The following is a 12,884-nucleotide window of genomic DNA, read 5'->3' on the forward strand; positions in this document are numbered from 1 at the left end:
ATGGATAAGGGAGAGCCAGTGGATGTGGTGTATCTGGACTTTCAAAAAGCCTTTGACAAGGTCCCACACAAGAGATTAGTGTGCAAAATTAGAGCACAGGGTATTGGGGGTGTGGTATTGGCATGGAAAGAGAACTGGTTGGCAAACAGGAAGCAAAGAGTAAGAATTAACGGGTTCTTTTCAGAATGGCAGGGAGTGACTCACCAACATTGGCTGCCTCGCCAACAGTCTGACAGTCCTTTCTTTTTGTTATTTTTAGTATGTGTTAAAAAGTATGTTTTAGTGTTCCTTGGTTTGTTTTATGTGGGGGGTGCGGGGGGAGGGGTTGGGGAAACTTTTTTTTCAATCTCTTACCTCGACGGAGATACGATTATTTCCCGCATCGTATCTCCGTCCGCACTGCGGCCTAACATCGCGGAGTTGGCGGCCTTTCCTGGAGACCGACGGGCGCTCCAAGCTTCGGGAGTCTGCGGGACTAACTTCCCGGATCTTGCGATCCCTTTACCGGGGATCGAAGCTTTAACCACGGGGCCTGTGGACTTTAACCGTGAAGCCCGCGGTCTCTGGTTAGAAGTGTTCGATTCAGGAGCTTCATGCCACGGAGAGAGTTTCAACCGCCCCAACGCGGGAGTTTCGATCACCCTTTGTTCGTCGGCTGTGGGGGCTTTGATCGCCTCGACTGTGGATGGTTTGACTGCCCTGACCGCGGGAGAACAAGAGGAAGAAGATTGAACTTTATTGCCTTTCTCCACTGTGATGGATGTTTATTTTAACTTTTATGTGGTTGTGTGTTTTGTTGATTTTCCCTTAGTATGGCTATATCGTAACTCAAATCTCACTGTACTTTAATTGGTAAATGTGACAATAAACTGACCTTGAAACCTTGACTAGTGGGGTGCCGCAAGGCTCGCTGCTGGGACCCCAGCTATCACAAAATATATTAATGATTTAGACGAGGGAATTAAATGTGACATCTCCAAGTTTACGGATGACACAAAGCTGGGTGGCAGTGTGAGCTGCGATGAGGATGCTATGAGGCTGCAAGGTGACTTGGATAGATTGGGTGAGTGGGTAGATGCATGGCAGATGCAGTATAATGTGGATAAATGATAGGTTATCCACTTTGGTGGCAAGAACAGGAAGGCAGATTATTATCTGAATGGCGTCAGATTAGGAAAAGGGGAGGTGCAACTAGACCTGTGTGTGCTTGTACATCAGTCACTGAAAGTAAGCATGCAGGTATACCAGGCAGTGAGGAAAGCTAATGGCATGTTGGCCTTCATCGCGAGAGGATTTGAGTTTAGGAGCAAGGAGGTCCTATACAGTTGTCCAGGGCCCTGGTGAGACCTCACCTATAGTATTGTGTGCAATTTTGGTCTCCTAATTTGAGGAAGGACATTATTGCTATTGAGGGAGTGCAGAGTAGTTTCACCAGGTTAATTCCCAGGATGGCGGAACAGACATATGATGAAAGAATGGGTTGACTGGGCTTGTATTCACTGGAATTTAGAAGGATGAGATAGAATCTTATCGAAAAACATGTACATTTTTTAAAGGATTGGACAGGCTAAATGTTCCCGACGTTGATGGAGTCCAGAACCAGGGGAAACAATTTAAGAATAAGGGGTAGGCCATTTAGGACTGTAATGAGGGATTTATTTTTCACCCAGAGAGTTGTGAATGTGTGGAATTCTCTGCCACAGAAGGCAGTGAGGCCAATTCACTGGATGTTTTCAAGAGAGAGTTAGATGTAGCTCTTTGGACTAAAGGAATCAAGGAATATGGGGAAAAGGCAGGAACAGGGTACTGATTTTAGATGATCAGTCATGATCATATTGAATGATGGTGCTGGCTCGAAGGGCCGAATGGCCTACTCTCCTGCACCTATTTGTCTACGTTCCAAAACATTTCCAACACATTCTATTGCCAAGATTGCAAATACTTTATCTAGGAATGGAATAGAAACAAGCAGATCATGTTTGAATACTGTTCTGGAAAAATCAAAGTTAAAAATCAGATATGGAGATGTTAAATTTTAATCAGAATTTATTTATGCAACATGATACACAAAATTATAGTGCTTAAAAAAAGCTGAAAAAAATAAAAAATCTGCATGCAAATCTATGGTACGGAGATGTTGTAAACATACTGTATATTAAAACAAATGTGCTTTAAAAAATTGAACCCACCTGCATTAAAGGTGATTTCTATTACGTATTAGGAACTAGGATTAATCACATTGGCACTGCACCATTTGAATTCTCCTGAAAATATGTAATAACATTGATAACACTTTCCTTCAGCCCACAATTGTGCTCTTGGGAAAAGAGATCCAGGGTATGTATTCATGCCAGTGATAACATCCACAAATTATACAGACTTACTTTGCTTGTATTGTTATTTGAGGTAAGCAAAATTAAGAATGGGTTGAACTCATAAGCATCCTGAAACAGTATTCCAATAGCAGGGGCACTCAAAGAGCACTCAAAGAGGAATTATAAAACTTTCAGTAAGATTAAAAAGTCAGGATTTGTACACTTGGACAGAATGGGTTTTTCCTGTACATTTCGGAGGGAGAAATCACACAGAAAGATTTAATGTGTAGAAAGGAACTGCAGATGCTGGTTGTACATTGAAGATAGACACAAAATGCTGGAGTCAGCGGGACAGGCAGCATCTCTGGAGAGGAGGAATGGGTGACGTTTCGGGTGGAGACCCTTTTTCAGATCATGTCTGAAGAAGGGTCTTGACTCAAAACGTCACCATTCCGTCTCTCCAGAGATGCTGCCTGTCCTGCTGCGTTACTGTATTTTGCGTCTATCTTCAGAAAGATTTCACCTTGCTTCCTGCACCCACGAGTCAGTACGGCTTTTCCATATATCAATGCGGCCGCTGGTTATAATTGTGATGCATTTCAGATATGCTCCTCTTAAGACTGCCAGTCATTGATACTAGTATTGAGAATGGATCTGTCAGTTATAGGCTAAAAGGCACATGCTTTCTGTAAATACAGTAATCGGCACATCAAGGCATCACAGTTAAGAGTTGACAATCACTAGGCAATACAATGAGGAAACATCAGAGGAACAAGAGCGGAAGACTCTTCAGCATTTATCCACACTCGGGTCAATGTCGTGTTACCCACTTGATTTGCCAGTGCTACGGAGATGGCCTCAGATGATGGTATTCAAGGAGATGAATACACCAAGGACAACAAATGGTTTCAGTCCAACAACGTGACCGTTTATGTACATTTAGTACATACACATACAACCTGAAATGCCACAGTAATCATGTATCTTTAAAATTCATTGGTTTACAGAACTAAGTAGTAACTGAAATTAAGCCTTTCATCCATCTTTCACCATCACACCTAAAAATAATTTGTTTTTTTCCCCTCCACAAGTAACCCATGCTCCAAAGTGATTATATCGTCGTGGAAATGCTCTTGATAGAACAATTTAAAGATAAAATATTGAGGGAGAGTAAATGACCATGAATCAGATCTAGCTCCTTTATCATTTCAAAGCACCAAAGTGGTTGTAATGACACCCTTAAATTAGAACAAAATGCAATGAAACACAAACAATTAAAGACCCTTTCCTTAATGTACAGTGTTAAATAGAAGACTTGATGCAAACAAATACAATAAGTCAGTAAGTTTTGTCCCTCGACACAATACACCTGTAGCTACTTGTAACATCAAATCAAGCACCTTCCCCATCATGTTCCAATCGCACACCATACAAATCCTCCAAACAAATGACATTTTCTTCTTCAAAATGCACAGAAAGACATCAGGGCTCTACAATTACATTGAGCAGGTAAATTATTACCACTATATTACAGCCATACTAAACAGGTGGATTACTGTAATATGTTCATCTCGGTCATTAAGGCAAATGTTTTTCATTAGAATATAAAATTTCTTCAAGAGCAATTTAGAAATTCCAGTTTAAAGGTAACTTCCAAAAAATGCTATACAAGCAATTATGTTCAGATTATTCTATATAATTCAAACTTCGAGGGTTGGAGTTTTAAGGACTAATGTTCACCCATAACCAGCCGATTAAAGTCCCGTAAAGCCAAGTCTTCATATAAATCTTCCTTCCAGTTTCTGTCGCGAGCATGGGAACTGTCAGACAACAAAGAAAGAGCAGGGATGGTAGAGTCCTCATAAGGCTCAACTGTGAGTGGCGTCCTTCTCCGGGAAATTTGTGTCGCTTCTGTTCATCATCTGCCTCGTAGAAATCTGTAAGCAATCTGTCAGAGAGGGGGGAGGTCAAATAGGACAACAATGGAAGCTCCAAGTCAAGTGAGAGAGACCAGCAACATGCCCCAAAAACTGCTTCCCTCTTGCACATACCTTATCTTGAAACTTGCAGTTGTAAGCATGAATTATCATGGTTATCATATGATGAACGTTTGACGGCACCAGGCCTACACTCGCTGGAGTTTAGAAGGATGAGGGGAAAACCTCATTGAAACTTACCGAACAGTGAAAGGCCTGGGTTGAGTGAATGTGAAGAGGATGTTTCCACAAGTGGGAGTCTAGGACAAGAGGACATAGCCTCAGAATAAAAGGAAATACCTTTGGAATGGAGATGAGGAGGAAATTCTTCAGTCAGAGGGTGGCGAATCTGTGGAATTCTTTGCCACAGATGGAAGTGAAGGCCAAGTCAATGGATATTTTTACGGCAGAGATGGACAGATTCTTGAATAATAAGTGTCAGGGGTAATGGGGCAAAATCAGGAGAATGGGGTTGAGAGGAAAAGATAGATCAGCCATGATTGAATGGTGTAATAGACTTGATGGGATGAATGGCCTAATTCTGCTATTCGAACTTATGAATTCACAGTTGGCTCTGATAAAAAAAAGAGGGAATTAAATGCACAGTGCTCGCTAACAGGTTCAGAAAATGTCACATGGTAACATGCCTACTCAATCAGCATTACAAATTCTTGAGATTTCTAAAGTCTGGAGCAAGGACTGTCCTGGGATCACCATTAGTCCTGAGGGCAATGTGTACTTATTAAAGACTTTGGATCAAGGATACCATTCCGGTTTAGATGGCTCTCACTTTTTTCCTGAAAAGTGAATTAAACTGATACAAAAACTTCCTCAACTTTGGCGTTGCTCAACTTCTAGTTTAACATTTTCTTCAAGGTTAGATTGCATTGCAAACCCATGTAATACAAGGATCACTTTCTTATTCTGGTGCACTGGAGTAGATCCTGCTTGCTCTATGGTTCTGCTCTTGATTATTTCAGTGGCAGTTCTATGCATTAAGTAGTTCCGCTTTGTCCCAGTCCAGAGAATCTGACAATGTTCTGCACCGTCAGAGAACCCATCAATGGACAAGATATTAAACCACTGACCTTTCACGTCAACATTAAAGATCCCACGGTGCAACTTTGTAGATGGCCAGTTATCCTAATGCCCTGAGAAATATTTGCCTATCGCATGACAGAGCAGCACAGTGGCACAGCAGCACAGTTGAAGAGGTACTGCCTTATGGCGCCTGAGACCCGGGTTGGATCCAGATTACGGGTGCTGTCTGTGGCGTTGGCACATTCTTCCCGTGACCCTGTGGGTTTTCTCAGGGGGCTCCGGTTTCCTCTCACATTCCAAAGACATGCAGGCTTGTAGGTTAATTGGCTTCTGTAAATTGTCCCTCGTGTATGTAGGATAGAACTAGTGTACGGGTGATTGCTGGTCGGCGCGGCGTTGGTGCGCTGAAGGGCCCGTTTCCACGCCGTATCTCTAAACTAAACTAATAAAGGCAGCAATGATGGATAACAATGGTGGCACTAGAGACTGCAGATGCTGGAATCCGGAGCAAACAGTAATCCGCCGGAAGAACTCAGCATCCATAGAGGCAGTGGGAAGTGTTGTGACCTGATATCAGGATCGCTTTAACAACAGTGAGCTGCAGCAGCGCTTGATGTTTTTTGTTCAACATGCGCACAGGAAAACCGTAAAATATACATGCATATTCTTAATAATTTCAAAAGAAATAAGCAATGATGTCACATGATCAAGAGTATTGACAGTGCACACCATTCTGACCATGATCTTCATCCTTTGTTCTTTAATGCTTCCTTGGGTCAGTGTAATTTTCTGCACTCACATTAAAGCATAAACTAAATGGAGACTGCAGAAACTGACCAGGTGCCGAGTTCTTAAGTGCAAAATAAAACAAAAAATGTCTGTACGGAGTACCTAGCTATCTATAATCGAAGTTTACTGGTCTCTATCTTGCATTGAACATTATTCCCTTTATCCTGTATCTGCACACTGTGGACAGCTTGATAGCAATCATGAATAGTCTTTCCGCTGACTGGATTCAAGCAACAAAAAATGTTTTTCACTGTACCTCGGTGCACGTGATAATAAGCTATACCACAGTTGGTATAGTGACCCTACATCAACAATAGTATGGTTCCTGAAGGTGCTTGTGCTAATGATCTAAATGCCCTGCAATGTCGAATATTTTAATACAATGTCTTCTCCCCGCTCCCATCAGGCAAGAGGCATAGAAGTGCGAAAACCAACACCTCCAGATTCAGAGACAGTTTCTTCTCATCTGTTATCAGGCAACTGGACTATCCTAGCAACAACTAGAGAGCAGTCCTGAGCTACTATCTACCTCACTGGTGACCCTCGGACTATCTTTGATCGGACTTCACCTTGCACTAAATTTCCCTTTATCATGTATTTTTACACTGTGAATGGTTCGACTGAAATTGTGTATTATCTTTTCGCTGGCTGGTTAGCATGCAACAAAAGCTTTACCTCGGTACACGTGATAATAAACTAAACTATTGAAGCTTGTTCTGAAGTTTCATGACATTAGGCTGTGATAGCACATTTGGGGTGGGGGTGAGGAGGAAGGGGTATGAAGTAGTAAAAAGTGGCACTTTTAGGAGAATTTGCAAACTGCGACAGTTTCACAATTCACAGCGTCCACAAGAAAACCTCACGCTGTCCTGAGCATGAAAAACATTTCCAGTAGTATCTGAGACAATCATTTTGGGTTCACAGAAACAGGCTTGTCAGTCTATGCTATAGTATTGTCCTTTTCTACCCCCAACTTACCCATACAATGCCCATGAGCATTTAATAAGTTGCTCCAGGTTACAATATATAGAACTTAAGGTGTATATAAATAGAGCAGCTCAAATACATGCATTTTAATAAGAATCATAGTTTTGAGCACATTAGTCAGAGAGTAATAGTACAACAATGGGCTCAGCAACTGTTGGTCATTTAACTCTGGATCATCTAATACAGAGGGCACAGAATAAATGTTTTGGTAGACTAAAAAAACGAAAAGCTGATGCCACAATTAATTTTAACACAGAGATGATTTTCCCATTTGTTGGCACCTGACTAAGAATGGCTATTGGGACAGATACATGGATAGGAAGGGCTTAGACGGCTATGGGCCAAATGGAACTAGTCCAATATGCCAACGGTCAGTGTGGATAAGTTCACAAGTTCAAGGAGCAAAATTAGGCCATTCGGCCCATCAAGTCTATTCCGCCATTCAATCATGGCTGATCTATCTTTCTCTCTCAGCCCCATTCTCCTGCCATCTCCCCATAATCTCTGACACCCTTACTAATCAAGAATCTATCAATCTCTGCCTTAAAAATATCCATTGATTTGGCCTCCACAGCTGTTTGTGGCAATGAATTCCACAGATTCACCACCCTCTGACTAAAGAGATTTTTTTTCTCATCTCCTTTCTAAAGGCACGTCCTTTTATTCTGAGGGTATGGCCTCTGGTCCTAGACTCTCCCACTAGTGGAAACATCCTCTCCACTTCCAATCTATCCAGGCCTTTCACTATTCCGTAAGTTTCAATGAGGTCCCCCCCCTCATCATTCTAAACTCCAGCGAGTACAGGCCCAGTGCCTTCAAATGCTCATCATAAGTTCATTTAGGCTGAAGGCCTGTTTCTGTGCTGACTATGTCCAGGCACTCACACAATAGGTTGTTCAGGGTTCCATTTTAATTTGAAGGTAGACATAAAATGCTTGAGTAACGCAGCAGACAGGCAGCATCTCTGGAGAGAAGGAATGGGTGACGTTTCGGGTCGAGACCCTTCTTCTCAAATGATGCTGCCTGGCCCGCTGAGTTACTCCAGCATTCTGTGTCTATTTAAACCAGCATCTGCAGTTCTTCCCTTCCTTTTTAATTTTCTCCTTTGCAAAGGGTCAGGTGAGTGTGGACACAAAGAGAAAACTGTTTTTCATCTGTACCCTGTAGCACAGAGATACGCAGGTAGAACCGTTACTTCAGGTTCAGTGACCTGGGTTCAATCGTGATCTCCGGTACTGTGCGAAGTTTGCACGTTCCCTCCATGGGTTCCCTCCCAGTGCTTCAGTTTCTTTCCATATCTCAAAAATGCATAGTTTAGCAGATTATTAACCACTGTAAGTTGATGATAGATAGGGATCTGGTGGAAGTTGATGGGAATGATTGGAAATAAAATGGGTTAGGGTGGGATTACTGTAAATGTTTGATAGTCGTCATGGACCAGGTGGGCTGAAGGGCCCGTTTCCCTCTAAGATACTAGCAGCACACAGTTAAGGCAGCTGAGGTGTTCAAGTTCAAGTTTTTAGTATGTCTAAATATATGTTTCAGTGTGGGGCGTGGAGGGCGGAGAATAGGGGGAAACCGTTTTTCAGTCACTTACCTCGACGGAGATGCGACTTTTCTCTTTGTCGCATCTTCGCCCCCTCACGGCCGAACAACTGGTTTGGTGTGCCTTTCTCAGAGACCGGCCTAGAGCTTCAGTAGCAGGCACGGCGGACTTACCATCGCGGTGCGGGGCGATCCTTTGTTGGGGATCGCCAGAAGAAGTGCTCTGACAGTTGGCCTGCGGACTATAACATCGTGAATCCGCGGTCTGCGGAGCATCTAGCCGCGGGTGCGGCGTGGACTTTCCATCGTAGAGCAGGACGATCCCTTGCCAGGGATTGCCAGAAGAAGTGCTCCGACCGCCGGCCTGCTGCCCATAACATCGTGACGCCGCGGTCTCCGGTAAGAAAGTGGCCAATTCGGGAACTCCAAGCAGCGGAATGCATGTTCCGATCCGTCCTGACATCGGAGTTTCGATCATCCCGACGAGAGGGTTTGTATGTCGGGCTGTCTGTAGCGGCGACCACGGAGGGTTCATGGCCCCCACCACAGTGAACAAAGGGGGAAGATTGACTGAAAGTTATTGCCTTCCATCATCAGTGAAGAATGTTGATTCTACTGTGGTGGATGTTTATGTTAAATTCTATTGTGTATTGTGCTCTTTTTGATTGTATGGCAACTCATTTCACTGTACCTTAATTGGTGCATGTGACACATAAATGTGAATTTGAATTCTTAAAAAGTAACTGGGATTATATGCTGTGAAAAATCTTTAAAATTGCATGACCTGCTCATTTAGTTTAGTTTAGACATACAATGTGAACACAGGCCCTTTGGCCCATCAATTGTCCATACACTAGTCCTATGCTACCCCATCCCACACTCGGGACAATTTACAGAAGTCAATTAACCTACAAACCTGCATGTGTTTGGAACGTGGGAGGAAACCAGAGCACCTGGAGAAAAATCACTCGGTCACGGGGAGAACGTACAAACTCTGGGCAGACTGCAGTCGTAGTCAGGATCGAACCCGGGTCTCTGACGCTGTGAGGCAGCAACTCTACAGTTGTGCCACCATTTAAGTCTCAAGCAGCACCTGCAATCATTATTTATTCTAAGAGTACCATATTTCAAAAAAATACTACTGACTTGTCTTTAATTTCGAAACGTTCATGTAACCATCTCTTCATGAAAATAGTTTCCTCTGGAATTTCTTTCACATTTACACGATCAAAGTAAATGTGTATCTTTGGGCACTCTCTGCACAAAAATTCTGCAAATCAAACAAAAAAACTTTAGATTAAAAACAATGAAAAGTTGTGAACTATTGTCAATGCAATATTATTGACTATTTCTAACTGAAAGATTTGATTCTATGTACATTTCCAATAAATAAGATATGCAAGAGTTTAAAATGCATGTGCACTATTTTCATATTGGCAGATTTATTGTAAATTACAGCAAAAACAAGAAAATTTAATTGTGCCTCATGATCTAGTCATTTAAAAATGCCTATGAAAATGAGATCCTGAAACAGGAGAGACAGATAGCCCTCTCTCCTGCAGTTTAAAGTAAAATCACCTCAAAAAGAGCAGAATCACAATAATAGCTGAAGAGGTCTTAACTACTATATAGAAACAAAGAACCAGATGCTAGTATGTACAAAAGATAGACACAAAGTACCAGAGTAACCCAGGGGTCAGGCAGTACCTCCGGAGAAAAAAGATGGGTGATGTTTTAAGTCGGGGCACTTCTGAGTCCCGCCCAAAATATCACCCTTCTTTTCACTCCAGAGACGCTGCCTGATCCGCTGAGTTACTCCAGCACTTTGTGTCTATCTTAGGTCTGAACTATTGTTTAGTCTAAGAAAGCACAAACCAATTGATTTAAAATCATCATATGCTGAAAATGACTGTGCCCAATATACAAACTATTCACAAGTAAAGCTTATGGTACACGAGGTTTACTTAGCACACAGACATAATTACAACAAAATGTATGGTAAGTACCATTTGTTATGTGTAACTGAATGGAGCACTCATTCCTCATGTTAACATCGTGTTTTCCTGAGGCTTTACATTATGTAGGAGGGTGAACCTCGGAAACTGTCTTACCCCCTGATGGTCTAGCTGTTCGTTTTCTCAAAACCTGCGTGGACCAACTAGTTGGAATTTTTGTGGATATCTTCAACCTCCATTACTGAGGTCTGTGGTTCCTGCCTGGTTTAAAAGGACATCAACAATACTGGTGCCTAAGAAGGGGGTGGTACAGTGATAGAGTTGCTGTCGTATAATGTCCAAGACCTGGGTTTTATCCTGACTACAGGTGCTGTCAAAACGGAATGTGTATGTTCGTCCTGCGACCGCGTGGGTTTTCTGTGGGAGCTCTGGTTTCCTCCCACACTCCAAAGTCGTGCAGGTTTGTAGGTTAATTGGCTTCGGTAAACTTTTAAATTGTCCCGAGTATGTAGGATACTGCTAGTGTACAGCACTGGCTGGCGCGGACTTGGTGGGCCGAAGGGCATGTTTCCACGCTCCACCTCCAAAGTAAAAGTATTAAAGTAAAGAGTAAGGTGACATGCCTCAATGATTACCGACCAACTAACAACCATGGCAATTAAGTGTTTTGAGCGGTTGGTTATGGTGCATATCAACTCCTACCTCAGCAAGAACCTGGACCCACTACAATCTTCTTACCACCACAATAGATCAACGGGCGATGCAATCTCACTGGCTCTCCACTCTGCACTGGAGATTGGTGCACCATCGAGGCTAACCCTGACCTTCCCATCCATGCTGACTTGAACAATCTGCCCAACATGTGCCTGAAGTCACGCAAACCCTTCTGGTCTTCTGTTAAATCCCTGGAAGACTTTGACTCCAAGACTGAGTGGGGCAGAGCCTGGAAAGATGCCAACGCCAACAACAGAGAGGTCATCACAAACCCCACAGTGAAACCACCGGGTTTTGACCTCCATCGCAAGCAATGGCTAACTCTGAACAGAATCCGCACCCTCCATGCAAGAACAGCCCATCACCTGCATAAGTGGGGGATGACAGACAGCCCTGCTTGCGACTGCAGATATCCAGATTCAGACCACACATCATGAATGACTGCTCACTGAGGCTTTTCCCCAGGGCATCAAAGCCATCCACCCAGTAACTGATGCTGTCCTGGCCTGGATGTCCACCCTTGATCTACAACTTTAGGCTATGCACGCCATACGCAAGAAGACGATTGGACCACTTCTACAATAAAAATGTCATGCTTTTGTTCATAGACTACAGCTTCAACACCATCATCTTCTCCAAATTTATTATCATGCTCAGGGAACTTGGTCTCTGCGCATCCCTTTGCAACTGGATTCTCGACTTCCTCATTAACAGAACACAATTGGGATGAATTGGCCACAGGGGGCAGGTGAAGTTCTGAATGCGAGAAAAGGCCAGAACCAATCTGCGCTTGCTTTCAGCTCCCCACCACCTAATTTCAGTCTGAAGGTCCTGACTCAAAACGCCACCCATCCCTTTTCTCCAGACCTACCTGACCCGCTGGGTTACTCCATCTTTGGTATAAACCAGCATCTGCAGTTCTTTGTTTCTACAACAGCTTCTTCCTCTCTGTTGTCAGGCTTCTGAACAGTCCTTCCATAAGTTAGGGTACTATGCAATTCACTACCCCATTGAGAACATTGTCCAAGGAACTGATGTGCTTTAATGCTGATAACTATATTCTGCACTGTGTTTCTTCCCCTTTGCTCTATCTATTGTACTTGAGTTTGAACGGATTGTATCTATGTATGGTATACAGTGCCCTCCATGATGTTTGGGACAACGACCCATCATTTAATTATTTGCCTCTGTACTCCACAATTTGTGATTTGTAATAGAAAAAAAATCATATGTGGTTCAAGTGCATATTGCCAGATTTTAATAAATGCCATTGTTATACATTTTGGTTTCACCATGTAGAAATTACAACTGCATTTATGCATAGTCCCCCCATTTCAGGGCACCATAATGTTTGGGACATGGCGATGTCATGTAAATGAAAGTAGTCATGCTTAGTATTTTGTTGCATATCCTTTGCATGCAATGACTGCTTGAAATCTGCGATTTATGGACATCACCAGTTGCTGGGTGTCTTCTCTGGTGATGCTCTGCCAGGCATGTATTGCAGCCATCTTTAGCTTATGCTTGTTTGGGGGCTAGTCCTCTTCAGTTTTCTCTTCAGC

At 42.9% G+C, this 12,884-nt stretch overlaps 1 protein-coding gene across 2 annotated transcripts in view; it reads right to left on the minus strand.

Moving 5' to 3' along the window:
* Positions 1 to 3,221: 3,221 nt before the first annotated feature.
* Positions 3,222 to 12,884, minus strand: part of agpat5 (1-acylglycerol-3-phosphate O-acyltransferase 5) — a 114,210-nt gene continuing 104,547 nt past the window's right edge. The window contains exons 7-8 of one of the 2 annotated variants that reach the window (XM_033020681.1): positions 9,791 to 9,923; positions 3,222 to 4,264 (exon numbers count right to left, since the gene is read on the minus strand). In XM_033020681.1, coding sequence (XP_032876572.1) covers positions 4,234 to 4,264; positions 9,791 to 9,923 — 164 coding nt within the window. In that variant the 3' untranslated portion in view covers positions 3,222 to 4,233. The remainder of the gene's footprint in view (positions 4,265 to 9,790; positions 9,924 to 12,884) is intronic. The other variant, XM_033020680.1, reaches the window with a different exon arrangement.

Source organism: Amblyraja radiata, chromosome 5 (assembly GCF_010909765.2).
Source record: "Amblyraja radiata isolate CabotCenter1 chromosome 5, sAmbRad1.1.pri, whole genome shotgun sequence".
Classification (NCBI taxonomy): Eukaryota; Metazoa; Chordata; class Chondrichthyes; order Rajiformes; family Rajidae; genus Amblyraja; species Amblyraja radiata.